Source organism: Lepeophtheirus salmonis, chromosome 3, assembly GCF_016086655.4.
Source record: "Lepeophtheirus salmonis chromosome 3, UVic_Lsal_1.4, whole genome shotgun sequence".
Classification (NCBI taxonomy): Eukaryota; Metazoa; Arthropoda; class Copepoda; order Siphonostomatoida; family Caligidae; genus Lepeophtheirus; species Lepeophtheirus salmonis.
This window is the reverse complement of record NC_052133.2, coordinates 46,415,141-46,438,846: the sequence shown is the minus strand read 5'-3', so window position 1 is coordinate 46,438,846 and position 23,706 is coordinate 46,415,141. Positions and strand designations below refer to the sequence as shown.

Sequence of the window (23,706 nt, the reverse complement as noted above, 5' to 3'; positions counted from 1 at the left end):
AACTAATTAGAAATATAAATATTCATATATAGAGTGGGGAACCAAAAATTACGAAAAACAAGATTTTATGGAATCAAAATTTTACAACTAAAAACCAATTCGTGAAATGTGTAAGTACTATATTTACACATATTTTTATTCAATATGTCCTACTTCACAAACTATAACAGCCTTGATACATAACGAACCGATGGGTAAATATAGACAATGAATGCCGTATCTATGGTGTACAATAGGGAAAAAACTGCTTATTTTGGCCTTTAATGTGTGAAAATTATTCATTTTTCTAAACTGGTATGAAATAAATTTACAAAATTTGGGTTCTAGATAAATTACACAAAAACTTCTTATGATTCTTTGACGATATTTTTCGATGAAAAATTCGCTTTCAAAAAACCTTGTTCAATGCTCTAATTTTGTAGGTAAAATATGTATATGATGCAATCAGAGTTATGATTACATGACTGGATATAATTCCGAAAACAGCAAATTAGAAGAAGGATAAATTTGGTACAAAGATAACTATTCCATAATCCGCCTTGAATCTTGCAGCAAATGAGAATTACTTTTGCACCAAATCGGGAAGTCCAGATCTTCCATTTATGCAAAAGGTTGGGCGAAAAATCAGTGGCGGGGATGGTGAGATGCCTCCGTTTAACAAGACTTCTGAAGATCATGCCAACTTCAAACTTGCTCAATCTACAAATATGGACGTTGAAGAGTCTTTTAGTATTTTTAACACTACCAATAATGATCGAAGACAAAAAATAAAGTAAGAAAATCATTCTAAAAACTGGTATTTGTCGTTGTAATATATCAAAATTTATCAATAATTATTTAATGTAAGACAACACCAATTAAATAGAATTATAGAATTATCCTTATAAACCTGTATTTTCTTTTTATAAAAATTGATCAATTGGTATATTTTGGTTGCTCATTTTTCCAAATTTTAGTGTGCTTTTTTGCTCTAAAATAAAAAAAATCTCTCAAAAATCCTTAGTTTACTTATTACAATTAGTCAAATAATTCATATAATGTTGAAACATTTTCATGCAAAATTACATTGGTTATTTATTATAAATTCTTTAAGAAAATTAAAAGTTAAACTAAAAAAATCCATCGAAATCGAATTTATTTATAGCAAATCTTTTGAACATGTACGGTGTATTCTTTAGTTTTATCTATTTCTTATAACAATTGAAAAAAAATATTAGCCTCCATATATTTTTACCATATGTGGATTTTTCGAAAGATTTTCGCCTCTTATTGGTGTTATGAACGTTGACTGGTTTAACGTCTGGCACCCCTTGTCAGCTTGTATACGGTGCTAGTATCACGGAAAGAACTCAAAGGATTTGAAAAGATAATTAATAATCATTATGACTAAAAAAATAATGAAAAATGAAAACCCCAATCTCAAAATGGATGTAAAGTGATTTACTACCCAATTTCAAATATCCTCGGGTTGTCTATTTTTTAATAATCCCAGTAAGGACTGAGGCAAAATGTTTAAGTAAGTTATGAATGCGTTTGCAAGTTGCCCGGCACTCCAGATTTTGAGACATTTTATACACTGAACATGGCTGGAATTATAAAAAAAGTTCGCAGTTTCAACCCAATATTCTTCATTCTCCTTCAGGATTCCAAGAGTCGTCATAAAACTATGCTGGGGGCATATTACATTACACCTACCACTGATTCTCAGATTAAAACTTAAATTTCTTGCCCCGTTTAATGCACAATTGTAAAAAATTAAAAAGATAGTGTGGATCTTCAGAATAATTATTGTTTTACCCTTTTATTTAAATATTATGTAGCTATTGCTCATAATTTTTATTTAATTTTTAGCTATTTACTGGCTATGTTTTGTTTATTTTTTTATTGTCAAATTTTATAGAATGAACTTTTTGTTGAAAATGAATTAATAACTAACATCATATATTGCAATTTGTCAGGCTGTCCGACTTTGGTTTAGGGAATTAATTTTATACTAGAATGTTTAATTATAGATATGTATGTAACTTCTCTAAATAAATAAAGTGATTTTAAAAAAACCTCAAGGTCAAGTATCAAAGTGGTATAGCATTAGTTTACATCATAACAAATTAATACTTGTTACAATATAGTTTTTTTTGTGGATTCATGAGGAAAAGTCGATCAAAGATTAACACTTTTTGGAAATTTTGAAATACCTTAAGAATTCCTTAAACAACAAAGTTGATAAAAATATTATTATTGTTGAATATACTATAAATTATTTTCCTCACCCTTAAAATGAACGTGACTATTAAATTAATGAAACCGATTATGAGGTATGCCACATTATAAATATACTTATATAAACTTAATACAAGTTACGACATCTATCGTGCGTCTATATGTCTATGTGTATAAATATCTATATATATGTACAGAGTGGACACTCAAAACTTGCAGTAGCTTGACTAAATTACGAATAATGTAATTTTTTGATGGAAAAAAAAATCAAAACCAATTTGTCAAATGTTTCAATACAATATTTAGCTTTATTTTTTATTCAATACGTCATCATTCACAAGCAATAACATTCTCCACACGGCAGCTTTTGACGATAAAGGTCGTGTCCATCGCGTACCAAGTTGTCATGATAGCAGCTCGAAGCAAATTCAAATTTGTATGACAAGTGCGGCAGACACTCTTAACAAAGACGCCCTAAACTGCAATGTCCAGTGGGTTGAGATTATGAGTGCCAAATGGAGACAGGCCAGAAGTCAGCTATACATATTACAGTTACCTGTCATTCTAAATTTTTAAAATATTTTTGTTTACTTATCAACAACGCTTTATTTAAAGAATATTAATGTTCATATAAAAATATAGTTTTATTTTAAAATTAACAGCCTCTAATACAATCTTATTATTCATAACAAAAATCAAGTAAAATGGTTATCGAAAAAAAAATAAACAACTAAAATTACAACAATACAAGAAAATAGAATATGAAAGGATATCATAAAAATTTTCTTTTAGATAATATAATGTATTAGTGTGCTTTTTAAATTGACGAATTATAAATTGTGGAGCGTTTTCATGTTGCACCAAAATCTGTGGGCAGTATTTTATTAAATCCTATGCATAATTTTATATGATATATAGAATAGACGTATAGTTACTAAGATAAGCGTATATTAACTTTTCTTCTTGTGAATGAAACAAAAATTTATAACCTCTTAAATGTCATTTATAAAAAATGTCCCTATAGAAAACAAAAGCTGTAGAGTGAGCCTTATCGAGCTGTAAATGTATGATTGCTGAGAAGTTAGCCGTAGTGAAACCAATCAGAATCGAAAAAAAATAGATCTATTAATTGCATTTCCAGTCCGATATTCTCCCATCTCCTTGAAGATTCTAAGGCATATGATTTTTTGTGGTACATTGCTGGAGACATACTACACTACTACCTTTTATTTTTTGGATAAATGCTTCAATTTTTTAGACAGGTTCATGCGCAATTATAAGTAATATAAAAACTATTTCGGATCACCATAATAATTCTTCGAAATTACGGACCGATTTAGGTAATTATTTGAAGAAAAATTAACTATGTTAACACTAAGATAAAGTTAAATTTTGAGATATCAATGTAGAAGGTTAAGTTCATTTATTTGTCTGTTTGTAAGAACGATTATGAAAACATCCACTAATAGTAAGAGGCCATTAAATTTTGAAAGATCGATGTCACAAAAAATGTTAAAACTGCAAAAATAACCAAAAGTGTAGAAAAAATTGAGAAAGTTAACTCAAATTTACTTTTGAAACACAAAACGTTAAAAACCCATAAACGACTATAATCAGGGAAAATGATATTAAGGGGAGTTTTGCGTTCATTCTATTTTCATGTATCGCTTTATTGTTGATATTTTTTTTAAATGCATTTTATAATGAAGTAAAAAATTTCCTAGAAATGATTTGTACATTATATCATATAAGACAGACTATTTAAAGATGTTTAACTTTTGTTCAGAGAATAAATTTTAAACTGGAATTTCAATTTCAATTTTTGTATGTGAAAATACTATCTTCAAATATTAAAGAATATTGTTACCAGCTTTGGAATATAAAACACTGTTCAGACTGGAACTAAAAAAAGTATCGTACTAGTATTAGTTCATGTTATTTACAACTCTAAATGTCAGTATTATTGTATGTAGAAATGTTGTTAGTCATTTAATTATAGCTAGAACTGCAATATTAACATTACTCAGAACATAATGCAAAATGGTTTATGTAAACATATGTATATTTAATTATAATTTGTAAGAGTCTTAACTAATGAATAATGCAAGCTTCTTCACGTAAAGTGTATGTGGCTATAAGATAAGAAAAAAGTATATTTCAGAAAGTTTTTTGAAGTAAAACATATAATATATATATATATATATATAAAAATAACGCATGTAATTTTGTGTAATTTTGTAGTCGATGGACTAGAATAGGACAAAAATAGATAAATTAAGTAGAATATTGGTAGGAATGGAAATAATGGTTACAATTAGAGAAAAATGTATAATTACTTCTGTGATTATATTTCCGATTTAGTTTAAATTTTTACAAAAGTCAACATAATGACATTAACATGGCATTCAACCAATAATATCAACATTAGCTTGGACGTCACGTTTATAAAGTCCTCGGAAATGTCCCACTACTTTCTTGGCCGTCCAACTAGTTAAAGTAAAGAATGGCTTCCTTATTCCAGCTCTGAGAGATCTTGTGATGCTGTGGCGATCTTCATTGGAAAGCAGTTCAACATTGCGCCCGATAAAATAATCTAAAGGGTTAAATTCTGGCAAGTTAGAAGACCAAAACCCCCACAGGACGTACATCACATTCTCATAATCAAGAAAATCTAGTGTTCTTTTGGTAGTGTGACAGGGTGGCCCGTCTTGCTACCAGATCCAAAGGTTACAACTACTAGGAGTAAACACTGCTGAAATATCCATTTTAATATTGGGGTGTCTCAAAATTCCAGGGAAGGACTCACTTTAAGATTAAAAAAGAAGTAACGAAGCAGAGGCATTCACAAAAAATTTCAATGTTTTTGAAAAAAAATTGAAAAATTAAATTTTTTGGAAAAACATTTAAAAAATCTATAAACACTCAGAAAATTAAATTTTCGAGAAAAAAAATCAAAAATCACAGCTATTCACAAAACATTATATTTTTTAGAAAAAAAATTGAAATAGTAAATATTTTGCTCTGCTGCATAATTGGGACGAATAACGAAAATAAATTATAGTAAAAACAAACATTCCTCAGTTTGGGGACTAAAGCCGTTCCAGCCCACTCTGCAAACGCCCTTGCAGAGGTTTAACTCCTTGAGGAAAACCTTATAGATCTAATTTGGGCATACAAATAGATTAAATTGTATGGATAAGAAAATCATTTTAGGACGAACTCAAAAGGTTAGTCATAAAAATCAGACCGACACAATACAATATGAAGTCAACACGGGTTTCTCAAATTTGAAAGTTTACTCACTGTTTGAGTCAAGTCCAAATATCATCAACTCAAATCGATTCGATAATTCTTCGAGCTGACACAACACAAATCTAGTTACAATGATTTTTTTTTTTTTAGTGTAATGAAATTATTTTTAGTTGTAATCAACTTTCTACATATGCATAAAATATTTGCTAAAAATGTGGTATTATTTTTACTTCCTTCGTGTTAGTTTTCTTATTCTTGTAGAAAATGAAAAATGATATTTTTATTTTAACTAAAAATAGGCAGTGGAATGAATTATTATAAGAACTAAATATGTGGACCAAAAACTCCACATGCAATAAAGGAAGGGTCCCTGATTGAAATTGCTAATAAAGGACTTTTTCTATTTTCATGCATAATTATATATTTATAAAACTGTATTTAGTGCTGATATGAGCTGAACTTATAGAGTATAAATAAATACGAACAAAGATGGATGATAATTTTTTAGATTCAATCCGTTATTTTTTTTTTGAAAAATACAGTCAAATTCGAATAAGATGATAGTTAAGTTACAAGACTTTTTCTACAGCTTCAATTATATACATTCTACAGAAGCAACATACAGCGGAGAAAATAAGTATTTGATTCCATGTCGATTCTATACTTTTCCCACAGACAAATTAAAGAAGGTTCAAAAGTAGTTGAAATCTTTACCGCTGTAGTATTTTAAATAAATTAAACAATTAACAAACACGACAGCAATTCGAAAAAAGAAATACTATTCACTTCTCCGTCATCAATTATTTATCATTTGACATAATGGATTATGAACCGTATCAATATAACAGGATTGTCCGTAGAGGGAGGGTACTTGATTCCCCGCCGCCTTAATGGACGAATTTTGGTCGTCAAAACCAAAAAATATCGGCTTCTACCCAAGACTAAAGCTGCAAAAAAACAAGTAAACAATTTCTTTTTTCAGTATTCCTCTCTAAAAAAAGGTCATTGGGTTAAAATACAGGCTCAACCCAGAAAATTAAAACCCCCTCTAAAATAATATCTTCAGACGCCCCTGAATAATGATACTCATCCTTTTTATTGAACTCCACTTTCCCTAAGGGGCATTCGTTTGTCACTAAATGACTCTGAAATTCATTTTTGATCACTGTAGGTTTGATCATTCTTACTCAACACCATTGCCAGCCCCATATAAGGAGACTTCAAAGGTTTTTCATTCCGATTCACGCATATCTGTGAATTTTTTACATCTGTAATACTTTATTTTTTTTAAGATTTAGCAAATGAAACACCTTAAATTTTGATGAACAACTATTTACAGATGTCATACATAATATCATTTTTGTATATAAAAAAACTCCCCCCCCCCCTTTCTTCCTTTTGCAGCTTTTAAATTTTTGTATTCATAATATAAGTAATAGATTCTATGACGGCATTTGTATAAATGAAAGTAGTTCAAAGGAAAAACTGTATATCTTGTAGCAGCAAATGCCAAAATAACTCTCAGATCCCTCCTATCAATCACTCCATCCTCCTTAATACGACAGCCTATGAAAGCTTTACATTTACTCAAAATAGCGCTGATGTATTTTTCCTCCTCTGAACCACATGATTGGTGAGTTGTGACACCAAACAGCAAAAAAAACCTTCACAAAATTGGGTTTTAAATCTTTTATGTAGTTAGGTTTAAAGAATATCAAATCCCGAGCAACAGAAAACTCAGGGCAGTCAAAAAAGGTGTGTTAAGCGTTGTTAAATATTCAATCAAATTTGTTAGTTTAGATAATAAGAAAAACCATACATTAAACTTTACCGGCAAAAATAAAGAGAAATAACTGATTTTATAGGAAAAATATGTCTAAAATTGAATTTGGAACTTAATAATCAAATATCAATGGTATCGTTAGGCTTCCAGACCTGGAAGACAGATAACTACTTTTTCAGAAATCATATTTTACAACATGCTGTGATTTTTATTGTAACTTCTCAAAATTTTCTCCAAAAATGAAAAAAAAGCTCAAGATCAGTTAGTAGTTACCTAAATATTTTCATCTGTGAAATTATTAATCAATAAAAAATTGGTATTGTTCAAAATTGAGTAAGAAACCAAATGAACCACGAACTCTTGTATGGTTTTGAGAGAAATAGCGATCACGATTGAGTGATCTCAAAAGTTATTTGTTGACTACCAAGGTAACTTATAATCAAGGTATGTCAATAACGTACATTGGGCCAGCCCTCCTTTTCGAATTGTTGTACCGTACCGAGTGTTGGTCAAGCTAAATATAAGGATTGATTTTGTGATGCCATAGCCGATGTGAAAAATTTTATAATATAAATATTAGATTTTAATTGTATTTATAGTAATGAGATAAAATTGTTAAAATTTAATATAATTCTATTTATATAGTGACTGGTGATGGAGTCCCGCAATAAATCTTGGATCTGTGGGGTTGCCATTTGTGACTCACCTAATAATGTGATTCCTTGGGAAAGAGCTTGTCATCCAAAGGGTTGTCTTGGAAAGTCACACAGAATTTGTGCCAATAATTTTGAGGAGAGCAATAAGAAGCTAAAAATCTAATTGATATTTTCTAAAGGCGATGAAAGGAGGACTTGAAAAAATATTTAGTATGGTACAAAGTAAACTTATCGTTAGCAAGATAGATTGGTAGATTGAATAAAGAGGATATTATTCAGGAATTGGTATTCAAGTCTCTCTCTTCAAAAGGTTACAAATATACTGGAGACACTGTAGCTCCCACACCCACCCCCAGCCGCCCAAAAATATCCAAATTTCCAAAAAAAAAAAAATCCTTCAATTTTTTTTCCTAAAAAAATAATTTCCCTTGAATAGCTATGAATTTTTCATTTTTATTTCTAAAAAAAAATAATTTATGTGAAGGGATCTCAGAATTTTTTTTCGGATTTTTACCAAAAAAATACCAATGGAGTTTACATCTTCGTAATGAAAATAAAAAGAGTACAAAAAGAAGGCGGGAGCAAGACATTTGGTACAACTGTGTTATGATCAGGACTGCAGAGTTGGAATCAAAGCTTTTCTTGGTGGAGTCGAAGTCAGGAAGGCTAACACTGAGTGTCCTATACAATCACAATTCCGGAACACCTCTAAAATCGTAATTATTTTGTTGAGTAGAGCGTAGCGACTAGCCATGCTCGTTCATTACATAGTCTTATTAATAGTTAATGTCATTGGTGACAAGTGTAACGTTGCAATAAGAGGTTGAGTGTATATTTGTTCCTTGGGTACGAGTCCATGAATTATGTTTATAAACTTATGAATGTATTATAATAAAATAGTGCATTGAAGTTGGAGTCAGTGACATTTTATTTATTTTTTATCAGCTGCCTATTATATGGTTTCAGTTAATAAAAGGAATTACTGATATAAAGAGATGAATCCTCTACACTTAAAATACCATTCATGGAGGAAAAATATCATCTTGATGTTTAAACTCATATATATTTGTTTTATTATGTTGTTGTATTTTAAATCAATTTACACACATCAAGAGTCTCTCATTACACTTTCCTACAGCAAAAATGGTACATAAATAGCATATACAATATTTAATAGAGTCCCTTGATTCCAAATATGGGTTTATTGTGTCTCTCATAGGCTCGTGGCCCTTCAGAAAAAGGTTTTGCTCCGACGACTCCCTTGAAAGTCCGTTTTTTAGAATCCCTTACACACTACGGGTAAGCAACGAGTCCTCTGGTGTAGCTTGAAGCTTGAAATAATTTATATAGACAGTTTGAGACATGAGGCTTAATATTATAACAAATTATATAATATATCTTTTCTTTCCTTTTACTTTCTCTCTCTCTTTGTTATACGATACGTATATATTTATATATACTCATTGCATACGAATATTTATGGACTTTTTTTAAGAAATCAATTCAAAAATTAGTTATATCCTTGAAATATTGTCGTGGCCTTATCTCAAATTGACAACGATATTGAGAGTTTTTGGAGAAGCTCATTTTTTTTAATCAAAGTTTATATTTTCAGCTATCCAATGAGATACTTTTTAACTTTTTGAATCTATTCGTCTTGAAGCTATGTGCCTCTGAATAAAAAGCACCTATTTCCCCCTTTAAACAAAGATAATTCGAGTTAAAAGTATGATGCAGACATTTTAAAAATTGTTTTAAAAATTTTTAATATTTGGCTGTAAAATATATTAACATAATTTATCCTTATTATCAACACTGAGGGCTTTTAACAGCATTGAACCTTAAAAATAGCCAAAAATAACAAAAAATGTATATCCCTTTTTTCCGAAGGCCACGAGGCTATGAGAGAAAAAATAAGACCATATTTGGAATCATGGGATCAAATTGTACTACGTTGAGCATATACTGTTCTTGTGCATAAAAAAAGTGTGATTTTGTTGGAAAGTGCTATTGATCAATATGTCTCATTTGCTATATTTCTGTAATTTTTTACTCATAAGTAACACTTTTGGAAAATGTCGATTCAACGTTTCGAAAAAAAATAATAACTAGTCAAATTGCATAGGAGTTTGTTTTTTTAAATTACATGCTATCATGCGAAATAACAACTTGGGATTTGGGGTCCAATTACAACAATCAAAAGTTACGGATTTCGACAGTAAGAACAAACTAATTATCCTTGCTATTTATATGGAGAGAGTGTGAACTTAAATTTATTTGATTTCTCGTAAGTCTTTACGATATATGGATCAGCACATTCATGGAATAACCACATAGTATTGTTACATAAGCAATAGCTTTTTGAGAGTGTGAGTGCATCCAATGCTGAGCTGTGACATATTTTCTGGTTTTACAGCCTCAAAATGATTTCTTTTCATATTCATTAATTTTCTTTTGAAGTGCAAGGGTTAGCTTGAATTTGTAAAATCTTTTTATTTTATTAAAATATAACTATTTTTTTTAAATTTTAGAGTTAAATAGAGTTAATTGGTCGACTATTTAGATAAATATTAATGTTTGAAGGCAAAAAGTAACTGGGGGCAAGTTAGCTAACGCCAGTTGGACCAAAAAAAAAAGAGGAAAAAACGAAAGAATCTGCCATACTAATTTGTGATTTACTTTCATTACCTTATGTTTATATGCCCTAACTTTCTCCATCTATGAGTGATTATCATCACTATAATTGATAGTACAGCTAAAGTACCCTGAACTAAGTTATGAAATTGGCGTATATTGTTTTATATTAATTGTATATAAATTTAGATCCACAAAGACACCCCAACCAGAAAAAAAAGAGGGCATTAAGAGGGCATTAAGTTTTTTTGTTTTTTTTTGTATGAGTTTTTTTATGATTTTTTTTTGTTTGTTTGTTTATTAAAAACCTGTCATACTTTCTTACTCTTATCTAGGAATGACAAGTAAAGCCTCCTTAAATATCCTTAGTATTATAGACGTTTTTTAAATTCCGCAACTCTTATTTTGATAATAAGTATGAATGAATTTCTGTTTTGTTTTAACTTACGATTATATATAATGTATTCAAATGGAGATATTTATATTGATGTTTTAATGTATTAAACCTGACTGGAATAGTATAAAGTTGTACCTTGGTACAAAAAAAGAAGAACATTATTATCATTGGAATCACAACGTTACTCTTATTTAGATTTTCCTATATTTTTACACTTGAAAATAATAATTAGGACTTTTAGTTTATTAATCCAATTCATTTTCAATCGTCCATATATTGAGTAAATAATAAAAAAATTACTTAAATATATTATGTATTTATACAATATTTAATTCAATTTTCTATATCACTAAATATTTGCATTTAAAAGGCAATTTCAGAATTGTTATAAGGTGTACATATAATTACTGTTGTGCCAGTCCCTATTTATTCGGTCCAGTCCAGTCTTAGAACCGGCCCTATTTGTCATTAGGATCGGTCCTTCGGACTATCAGTACTAGAACTGGTTTTTTTTTTTTTGGTTTTTTTTTTTAAAGAAATAAAGTTGAATGGTGAACTATATAAGCTTTTAGTACTGATATGCAGGACTGAACTGGACCGGGCCGAACTTAAACTGGAGAGGATTACAATTTTCAATCCTAAATAAGAACTGATACAGCACTACATATAATATCATAATTAAATACATAATTGTCACTAAATCATATTTTTCTTTTCTTCTTGTTTTAATTTTTCAAGTTGAATTAATTCTCTGATTCCAGTGTACATTTTTTGAACCGCTTCAAATTCCGTAAGTCCCATTCGTTCACGATTGGAGACATCATAGAGACCGTCGTGAGACTCTGTGTGTTCGCCAGAGGAACCGCGAACCTATTTGAATAAATGTATGCTTATCTAATATGCAAATATAGAACAATAAAAAGATATTAATGAGCTAAACTGAATAATTTATGAATTGGAACTAAATATCTATGACAACATTGATGTGTTATATATCATGGTTACCAAAGGAAACAAAGGATTACTTACTATTTGCACTGCGTTTGCAGAGTTTTAATTTCTATTTGAAATACAAATTTAAGAACAAAAAAAACAAATCATATGGATTTTCCCCTTTAACTGGAGCAAACTGTCATGGATATCAATAATAAAAAACTGAAAAGAAACGTCAATAATGAACTTTTGTTATTGTTGTGAAGAAAACAATTTATAAACATTTTTATACTAAACATAGATTATTTAATATTAAAAATATCAAAGTTGTAATCTTTTTCTTATTTATATGTTTCAATAACAGTCGTGGCCATCAACACAAAAGCAGGCAAGAATAATTCTTGAATTGAAAATGAGTATCAATTATTTTTCTAATTCTTAATTAGAAATTAGTGGCGTACCAATGCATCGGAAATCGAAATTAACAAAAATTAGACTTTTTTGAAGTATCGGTTATAGGATCGGCTCAATACTACCGAATCCCCCGATATATTGGCATAATTATTTATATGGATGATATGACTTATTTGAGCTCATTTTTGGACACAAAATAACTTTTACAAATCAATAAAATAGATAGAATAGAAGACGTTATTCCGACAAATTCAGAATTCGAAAAGGAGGGGGAGTACAAAAAAAAATTTACAAATTTGTAGGCTTGTACAGGAAATTTACTTGAATGTAAAAATTAGGAATAACCACATTTTTAGCGCCCAATAAGTTTGAACTGTATCATGAGTTCCTCAAAAAGTCCGTAACGGTAATAGTTGGGTTTAGAGGCTTGCTCAGAAACAATTAAGTAACTTTGGCATAAAATAAATTATTTTTATTTTGTTGAATAATATTGTTTATAACAGAACTGAAGTCGAGTCCATATATTTTGAGTCAAGTTCGAGTCATCAGTGTCCATCCCAGATCCATTGAAAATACATCATTCTGTATTCAAACACTGGTTAATACATATTTTAATTCATAAGGCCCGCATATAAAACTTAGTTAGGAACTGGAGACAGTATAAGACCATTTAATCTCATGTGGGCGAACCAGTAAAATAATAGAAAATAGCCTGTCGAACATATTATTTATTTTATCAGTGAGGCAGTAGAAACTATAACAGAGGTCAAGGGGGGAGGAGGTGAACTAAATATATAACGAATCAAATTACCTAATATGAGATATTTTATTTTTAATACTACATGTATATATTATTTAATATATTTGTAGTTGCAAATTGAATTGTTTTTATTTTTTTGAGAAAACTTAAGAATTTAAGAATATTGTTATATTATTTTTTCTAAAGAGGTGTTCAATGGAGACGAAATTGATTAAATGATACTGATCCTATAAACATCTATGTTTTATTGTTCTGGTTGAGGCAAGTCCGTCTTTTATAAAATTTCTAAAATTAATGAATACAAATTGAAACATTAAAAAAGTTATTTGTTTATGAAATTCCTTTATACATAATAAGGAATCGGATTCGTCCATAAATATGATATCGGAACCGACATTAGCTGAAAATTTGTTATTGATACCTCCCTATTAGAAATCATAGTCAACACTTTTTTTGCTTTTGGATTCAAATGGTGTGCCTTTGATTGGTTTTATCTCGAGAAACATGAAAGTTGCTTTTATTATCCACTTTGCACCCAGAGGATACCACTGTCCATCTATGATCCTTGAGACATCAGCATTCAATAAAAAATACATTCAGATACCGTATAATTTGAAAGGATTGTTTTCAAAAAGACTTTCCATGCCATATAAGTAGAAATTTTAGGCTACATCCTTAAGTTGCATGTTTCTGAAGGTAACAGTAATCTGAGCTACATTATCTCAATCCAAAGGCAAACTATTCTACATTTCTATAGATATATATTTTTTTTTATCAACACTCCAAAAGTACTACAAATAATCATGCTTAAAAAAACACATTATATTATAATTGAAATACTATTTCGAAGCGTCACAAAAGTATCATAAATGAAATACAGACACATGATAATTATTTCTTATTTTTTTTAATCCCAGGACGCATTAATGAGATTTAAAATCCATTATACAATGATGAACAAACTGTGCTATATAAAGCTCTTCTGAAAGAATGATGTGGAATTCTATGACAGCCTATTTTATATTGTAAAATATTAATTGAGAATTTCCTAGTTTATTGACTTTTGACAAAGATCGTTTTTATGTTGACACACCTACGTTTGATCATGGAATAAGCATGCATGCAGCTTAGTTTGTTATTATTTATTTCCCCTCTTAAAAGAATGGATTAAAAAATAATATTGACTCTTTTATTTTCCTTTTTTCAACCAATGCCTCTTTTTATATTCCCCTCATGTGGGAATTCAAATTTTGCGTGATTATTTTAGGTAACTATAGTTGGAAGGTTTTTGTAAATAGTAAACATAATTAAAATTAATTATTAAACTTTTCCATGTATCTAGATAGGTAATACTAAAGAGACCAATAAGGGAAGAGCAGACAAGATGGTTGAAATAAAAAGTAAACAAAAACCATGTATTTGAATTATGTTCTGGGTTCACATAACCTCGATCAAAAATATAAATAACCTTTCTTAGGTCATTAAGGTTATGTATTTTTGTTTTAAAATAATTTTTTAGAGAATACTTATGACTATTATACTATGAACTATGGTTTTAATTAATCGTTTATGTTTCTGGTTTATTATAAAGAAAAATATATAAACCTGACCGAAACGTTGACTTGTATTAAATTACATTAGATGAATCTTAGTCAAAAGACGTGAGAACATTGATTTGCAAAAGAGATGAAAATAAAGCATATCCAGAATTTTAGACGAATCAAAATTAGAGACAAGAAAAGACATTCTTGATTGATATACGCCTCTTTCCCTAATAGTCTCTTTAGGTGATACCATTAAGGAATCAATAGGTACTCGAACTAAACTTACTTGCAATTGATATTTGTCCGCTACGATTTGAAACTCTTCTTGGCCTCCAGAAGCAAGAAATGGAAGTTGAATAAGGACACTGGCTCGGATACTTGTACCTAGATTTGTTGGACAGAATGTAAGAAACCCTAAATGGTCATCTCTTGAAAAGGATACTCTTTCTTCAATTTTACGAATCCCATCAATTAATCGGCGATAAACTTCTCCTACGTCTCCACCCTAAATATGATTTGACATGTAATAAAAGTTGTCCCTAAAGTTTAGTAGATATATATAAATATTTTTTTCTACTTTTTGCATTGAAATTATTCTTAAATGATCTTCTTCTCCAACCCATATCAAGAAGGTTTTGTCTTCGTTATGAAAGATGCCCCGTCCAGTAGGCCAGTGATTTGAAGCATTGGCAGCTTGAAGGAACCTATCCCCTTCTTTAAAAAGAAAATGATCTTCAATTAGTCTTTGTTGAACTTCCTTTTGCATTCCCATGAGGGCATAGTAAGTGCCACCATAATTGCCCGTAAGTGAAGTGAAGATACCAATCATCTGAAAGGATTTAAATTCAAAGTTAAATCGTGTATATGAGACCACATGAGACTCTTGTTACTTTTTCTTCTAGCTCTACATAATCTTCTGCGCCCATATTCGGATTGAAAGGAAACCCTACTACGGATCTGCCACATCGTATCCTCGTGGATACAATAAATTCTTTTTCAGGGTCTAAATCTTTGAATTCATTGGGATCACCAAAATAAGACGGAGGATGGTAGCGATCTCTGCTAAAGCCCCAACCATGATACTCTTTGATTATAGGATCAAAAAGTTTGGCAAAAACGTCATACGCCTCCGGCTCAGGGGCATAAACTCCCACACTCGAGTCCAAATTGGCAATCCCTATTATGGAGGATATAAAGATGAAAGAGTAACTCAAAGGAAAGGATGTATACATAAGTCAAACTAAGATTAGATTTCAAATTAATAGAACTGATTTGGACTTGTGACTCTGATCAAAGGATTTGATTAGTATGATTTCTAGTCCTAAATAATAAAAAAGTATATTTTTATATTCTCACACGGAAGTTACTTGTTCTAGATACGTGACTCGACATGACTAGAACCATCTTAATCAAGTTGCTTTAGTCGATTCACAAGTATTAATGGATGAGTCTATTGACTCATATCTTGTGGCTCGAGTCGTGAGTTCGAACTGGATTTAGTAATGAAGGAATGACGAACCTGACTGAATCACATCCTTGAGAGTGGATTTGAATGTAAACGTACGTTTCTCTTTCAATCCATCAAAAACTTCTTGAGTGAGGTATTTTTTCAGTAGGCTTTGAGAATTGGAGGCTTGAAGGGTTTCAAAGGATTCCTCCAGGTACTGAGATATGGCAGGATCCACTTTCTTCCCCTGCTCAACCGGTTTTCTAAAAGCACATAGAGCAATACAACTTATTAAAAAAGTATATTTTATTTTTGTTAATTCAAAATTTGACTTGATATACTATTTTATCTAAATAGATTATGTGTTTGATACACATTAAAATATTGACATTAAGTCAGTACCTAGTTGCTTCATGTATCTACTCAAATGGGAATATAAAAACAATGCATAATTTCTAGACCTACAACCACATTTTTATTCTATAATTCATGTTTATTGCTATTTTGATTGAAATACAAACAGTTATTATTAAAGCAATAAATCAGTGGTGGTCAAGCAAGCACTTTTAAACCTTTTTATGCATTTGAACAACCTGGTAACAAAAAATATGTACCATGTAAGTTCATATGTTTAAGAAAATAATAGTATTGATAAGAAGATAAGTTGTGATTGGTTGAATTAGTTATTTTAGTTATTCCACACATCATTTTTGAAAGTGGAGGGCCAATCACTGTAATTTAAGAACATAAAAAAAATTGATGTTATAAGTTGGGTGACCAATTCACCTCATTTTCACACTTTTTTACTGGGATATAATTATAACCATTCACTAAAACAGTACAGAAATATTTTATCATCTATTAAATAACTTGAAAAGAAATTAGACAAGGAAATGTTGGTTCCCATCGCGTGTTTATTTGTGTTTTTCGCATAATTACTTTTGACTCCGTATATGAACACACATTTATTAGTTCAGACAACAAAAATACCGACAATACGCAAGAAAAGAGGTCAAATGTTTTAATGGGATTAAATCCGAGGATTTGACTTAAATATTATTGTGCCTCAACACAAGAACAACCTTGAACAAAAGTCAAGAATTGCAGAATTTCACAATTTATTTTTTTACTTCATAAAAAAGACGAGTTGATTCAAAAACAATTTTGATTGTTGGAAAAAAATCAAGAAAAAGAGAAACATCAAACATATTTCTATACATAGTATATGTTATGTAAATATACTGTGCGTACAATATTTCATAAGCGTATTTTTGTTATTTATAGGCTTTGTATTTAAATTTCGGGTATTAGTTGAGATACCAAAAAATTTTAGCTATATTTTCAATGCTTCATTTCATTTTTGAGGCCTAATTTGGCTCTGATATGGTCGATCAAGTATTATCTATCAATTTTTTTTTTTTCATTGTGATGAAGAATTTTTGGTACTTATTGACGGTAATTCGTCAAAAAAGATCACTTGTGTATGACAGACTTAATTTTGATAAAATCACAACAGCTTCATTTTTTTTTTTTTTTCGCCAATTCACATTTAGAAAAAAGAAATCATTTATTTTTTCTAAATAGATAGACTCAGTAATCTGTAATTCGCGTTTTATAAGTGCGATCGGTTTACACTTAATGGTGTTATACAGATAAGATTTTTGTACTATAAAAAAATTATCGGAAACTTTTGTGATTGTTAGACACAGTATTGTTAGAGCGATCCTCAAAGATGGACACGCGATCCTCAAAGATGGACACAAAAAAAAAGAGAAAATACGCCATATTTTGCAGTCTTTCTTCAAACAAGGCAAAAATATAAGCAAGGTGGCTGAAAATGTGAGTCTTATTTATGGTCTTGATATTGTAACAGCCAATTATGTGCAATTTTGGTTTCTTCGATTCCGTTCCAGCAGTTTTGATGTAAAAGATGCACCTCGTTCTGGAATGACAATGGTCGAAACTGTAGATAAAATACTGGAAATAGTAGAAACCAACTGTCATGTAAGCACTGTTTTAATTGCCGAAAATATCCAAAAAAATATATATCTCTCTCTCTTCAATATCTAGCGAACATCTGGTAGATCTAGCTAGAGATCTTATAGGTAAGGTAAACTACCACGCAACTGAACATAGCCGAGAAGAGAGAAACTCGACCCAATTTTCATAAATCTTTTTTTTTTTTTTTTTTAATTATAAAAACTAAAGTTTAAAACGATTGAAACCCTCAAATATCTGTAAACGAAATCAACGAGTCCTGATAACTTTATTAATGAGTCCATTGTCCGGCTGAAGTATAAAATCCAGACCACTTTTGTAATGATCGGTGGCATAGCCACCAACCAATCTTATAAGTATCTATAATCCGTGTGTATCCCTAATTTTCTATTGCACTAAAGGTATCACTCTACTACATTCATAAAAAAGATGGAAGAAGGACTCCATGCGATCCTTGCAGAAAGAGTAGAGCCTCTCCATTTCATCCCTTTTAGAATTATTTGTGAAGACTATTGATGTAGCGAGGCAATATCGTATCTATCTCTCTCTTGAATCGGTGAATTGATTTCTCATGACCGATAAACATTGATATAATTTTTTTTAAAGCCCCAAGGCTCACACTACAATTTTTTTTAAAGCGGTGGCCATATTTCGGACTGGAGTAATAAAATCTCTATACATATTACTCTTAACTTAATGGCAATTTAAGTTAATGGGACTGTAATTCTAGATCACACTGTAATTCAGTAGATGGTAATTTGATTTTTCTTATATATATGTAAATATAAACATTTACGTATTTGATTTATAGACTTCTCAATGTATATTTGTCTTTCTCTATGTAGGTACAAAAAGAAAAACTCATTTAAAAAAGGTAATCATTATAAATATTCTTACATTTAAAGCCCATTAGCTTTTTAAAAAAACAAGGAAATCTGTTTGTTTTAAAATATTACTGTAATTTCCTCCCTTTTTTATAATATTTTAGGAAGGTTTCAATGTTGTACATATACATTATACATAGTAGTAATCAAGATATAAAAGAGCTTTCTAATGGGAAAAAATGATTTAATAATTCCCATGACTTTATTTCCGTGTATTTTAGAAAGCATTTTTTTATTATTGTCCCTTTTATAAGGGAACATTGGACAATCTTGTAATTCTGTGCTCTTTTTCGTCATCTAAAACTTATGTTGTGAAGGTAGCCAATACTATACACATATATAGTCCGTTGTTAAATCAAATAAGGTACATTTCAACATATAACCTGTCTGAGATATATAGTCTTTATTTTCGTTGTTAAATCAAATAAGATCTGTAAACAAATACTTGTCACAAATTTTATAAACACCTTGATAAAATAAGATTAAAATTACTGTGATATTTTCACTGATGACTGGTTACAAAAGAATTAATAAGCAAATATCATTACCATTAAAACATAATTAAAGGTCATACATTTATGACCTACAGAAAAAGGTAAATATTTTGACCCTCCTTCCCCTGTCTGCATTTGTCCCAAACTTAATACCCACTAGCGATAGGACGTCCTTAATTTTTAGATCCTCTCCTTCCATACTTTATTAGGTACAGCTCCTACAGCCCACGCACCCCTGCAGACGCCCTGCTGATATATTTTATACTGAAAGGTTTTGTTAAAATTGTAATAATATTCTCAAATATTAATGAAAAACGAAAAACTATATGTCCAAAAAAAAAAATGGTGTCTTTCCTTACGGAAAAACTCTCTTTGCCTAGATCTACATAGAACTTTTTTTTCAAATAGGGCTACGAACAAAAATATTTTCAAAAAAATAAAGAATTCGAAACTGGTATATTACAGTTGTAACATAATTCATATTTACTTCTCTAGGAGTGACTGTGAATTGAGCTTACACACATTGAGTTCAAGAGATTATTTTCCCCTGAGCTATTTATATTTGTCTTTGACACCCCCTCATAGTATATAACCGTATGGGACTTTCAAATTTTAGAATTAATTTGTGTCAAGTATTTCATCCTTCTACGTGATGTAATACGTGTTATGACTTTATTCAACCATTCCTTTAAAGTTTATAAATAATTTACGAAAATTGAAAATTAATTTATGCCTTTAAAACTCAAAGTAGAAGGGATGATCGACTCGGAGTAATTTATAATTGTATCTCTTCTAGAAACAAAGTGGTACTTGTGTTAATTTCCATCCTCTTAGGGGGTACCATGTTAATTTTGAGTTCCATTTTTTTACATACTGAAAATGCATATGCCTTACAACTTTATTTATGAAACTACTACACTGCTCACATACAATGGTAGAAACGAGTGTGACGCCTTTGCAATATTAATGTAACCTTTAAGTATATGCATATATATACAGGAAGGTAGTATACATATATACCTTAAATTATCAAAGTATATATTACCTACTATGATTACATATTTGACTCAAAATTAAAGCTAACGCTATTAAAATATTTTGATAAGTAACTTCTTTTTTTTCCAGAATTCAATTATGTTTATGAATATCAATTATAATGACTTTTCTACATATTTAACATTTTTTAGTATGCAATAATATCAAATAATTAATATTAAGTATGAAAAAAACAAAAAAAAGAGTATCATGAATAAGCGATTAGAATCGTTATGCAACTTGCTTTTCATTTGATTCACTAGTTATTTGATAAAATAAATTATATATGTATTTTTATTTGTATGTAATCAATATTATTTTGCACATAGGTATAGTGTCATTACAAAGTAAATGTGAATTTGAAGATTTGTACACGTCACAATGTTTAATATAGTGTTTTATCGACTTGTGTTAATTTTTTTCTAATGTTCATTTAATTGGTCAAATGAAGTTGCACAAATGAAATATAAGTGATCATTATGGATTATCATGGAGTCATTATTGTGTTCCTCCACAGCCGAGGATGCAAATAATTCCATCGATAATTATTCTAATTATTTTTTTGTTAAAACATAAACAGAAATGACTCCAATGTCTATCTTCAATTCTACTCTGAGTCCAACAAGAACTTATAACTTGTAACTCCTCAAAAAATCATCCATTATACTCCCCTTCATGCCTGATCATACGAACAATTTATACTTAATAGATACTCTATCCTCAAAAATAAAAGAATAATGATAACAGCTTTAGAAAATTCAAAAAACTATTCATGTTGCAACTTAAAAAATATCGCTTTGGGTCATATTTTTTACAGCTCTAATTATATTAAATTGCAGTAAGATGCAGTTGCACTAAAATGCATTTATTTTGTTGATATATTTGGAAATTATAAGATGCATGTATAAACAAATCAATTTGATATATTTCTTTTTATAATATTTCAATCTCAATCAAAGGAGAATTTTCTAAGTCATGCAAATTTATCATATATAAAACTATGCATAAATTATAAGGAACTTGCATTTAATTTTATGTATACATAGTAATATACCTATGCATGTAGTAGTGTTGTCAGAGTAGAAATATTGTATAATTAGATTTTCATTTAATCAGTATTTGGTCCTAAGAAGTCTATTTCGGTTGTTATATCGATTTGATATAATTTTTCTAAAGAAGAAAGTTCATAAAGGTTAAGTGCTGGAAGTTTTAATACTCCGAGATAATTATTGATATTTTATAAAAAAGGAAAAATATGGAGAGTATGATTAATAATAGTGATTTGTTGAAGATTGGCTTCAAATCAATGTCCCAGTTTTCTTGGATGTCAAGATTTGGCCCCAGCTCCCCCAACATAAACTCCCTGAACTTCTACGTCCAGGGAGAGGCCAAGCCCTAACCCTCTGTGAAGGGCAGCATCATGCCTGAGGCCAAGGCTTTGGATCTTGCTCACGTCAAAAAATTATTTTCCATCTTGACGTACAGGATCGAGGGACTGACACCAGAAAGTTATTTCTTGCGTCCAAACGTAGTTTCCCTCGAGGTGCCTTTGATTCAGGACAGGATGGTGTATCTCAGGACCTTGTAGTAGTTCCTAGTATTTATCGTTTCATCAGAGCCAAAGAAATATTCTGGTAATCCCCCCCAGAACTCCAAGGATCATAACCTGATCCAGATGTTTCGTCCTGAACACCCACAGAACCTCCTTCGTTGATCTGGCCACCCAGAAGTTGTTTCAGTGGTTATACATTTGGCCTACCGTGCAAAACTTCTCACCCTTGAAAATCTTAATGGTGAAACCATGATGCGTAAGGTGGAAGAGAATTTTTTTGCAACTCTCAATTTCCTTCTACTTTAACTTTTTGGTAAAGAGGTGTCTTGAGGTCAAAATATTCCTGAATAGAGACACTGATAGTCTTAGGATCAACGCTGAGGTTTTTGGCTACCTTCGTCATGCTGGTTGTTGGGTCATCATCTACCTTGGCCTTTAAAATTTTATTGAAAGCTTTATCTCTCTTCTTGTTGAAGGAACTACTTCCAAGAGACCCCTTGGTGCCAAACCAGCGTTTCTAGCGGATAGGATAACACAAGCTTGCTGATATTGACACCGACAATCTTAGAGATGTACTTTTTGCTTACATGGGTATCAAGGGGATCGTGTACCGTTTGGCGTTTGGCCTATTTTTAATTCATTTTTTGTCGTTGTGAGATGTATAATTTATTAAATAAAAGCTCTTTGCACGGAAATTATTGTTTACAAAGTAAGCTTCTTAACCAGATGAGTCGTTTGTGCACAAGATAAAAAAGCCGCTCATATGAAACTCCCCACTCTGTATATGCTTAAATAACGGTTTTAGAGCTTTACCAAGTTACTCTTGTTATTTTTCTTGATTATGTCAAATTTTATACGTATTTATCTGTTAAAGATGTCAGAATGCAAGAGACACAAACTAAAATAACGCTTGGAATTTCCTTGTAAGGAGAAAAAAATGGAATATTTGTTAACTAGTTAATCATATTAAATGAAAACTTATTATTTACATAAACTTAAGATGATATTCAATAAAAATAGGAGGTTAGTCTTGTTGACAACCACTACTGAAAGGATTGAAGACATTATTATAATAGGTACCAGTCAGTGACGTTATCATCAATATATCTCAGTTATATTGGAGGTATAATATTTAATACTTATAAGAATAGTAAAATTTATTCGGTTCAGTCCAGTCTTAGACCAGTCCTATTGGTCCTTGGCGCCGGTCCTAAGGACTATAAGTACTGGAACTAATTAAAAGAAGAAGAAATCAAGTTATGTGATGTCATCAAGGACCAAACTTTATAAGATTTAGAACTGATATGCAGGACTGAACTGATCTGGATTGAAACTGAACAAGACGGGACTACAGTCTTCAGTCCTAAATAAGGACTGACACAACACAAATTAGAATGGGCACTTGATAGAGTGCAAACCTCCACCTATGGTAATTTTTCTGAAAGTGGATTTTTTTTTTTTTTTTTTTTTTTTTTGAAGAATCTTAACAAAACCTACTTAAGGACACCAATTTAGGGTCTGCACCTCAATATGTTCTAAAGTTATGGTCAATTATACATTTTCATTTTTATTTGTGTTTTCTTGACCTTTGATCTCGATCTCTCAAAATTTAATGGACTCTTACTCAGACCATATCTATTCTTCTTACTAAGTAGAATAGAAATCAATCTGTAACTTTTGCCGTAATCCTGGTGGCTAACAAA

At 30.3% G+C, this 23,706-nt stretch overlaps 1 protein-coding gene across 1 annotated transcript in view; it reads right to left on the bottom strand.

The window, feature by feature from the left end:
* Positions 1–11,238: 11,238 nt before the first annotated feature.
* Positions 11,239–23,706, bottom strand: part of Argk1 (Arginine kinase 1) — a 28,322-nt gene continuing 15,854 nt past the window's right edge. Inside the window, exons 2-6 of the mRNA XM_040709423.2 lie at positions 16,113–16,303; positions 15,484–15,770; positions 15,171–15,422; positions 14,880–15,098; positions 11,239–11,812 (exon numbers count right to left, since the gene is read on the bottom strand). Of these exons, the coding sequence (XP_040565357.1) occupies positions 11,639–11,812; positions 14,880–15,098; positions 15,171–15,422; positions 15,484–15,770; positions 16,113–16,303 (1,123 nt within the window). The 3' untranslated portion in view covers positions 11,239–11,638. The remainder of the gene's footprint in view (positions 11,813–14,879; positions 15,099–15,170; positions 15,423–15,483; positions 15,771–16,112; positions 16,304–23,706) is intronic.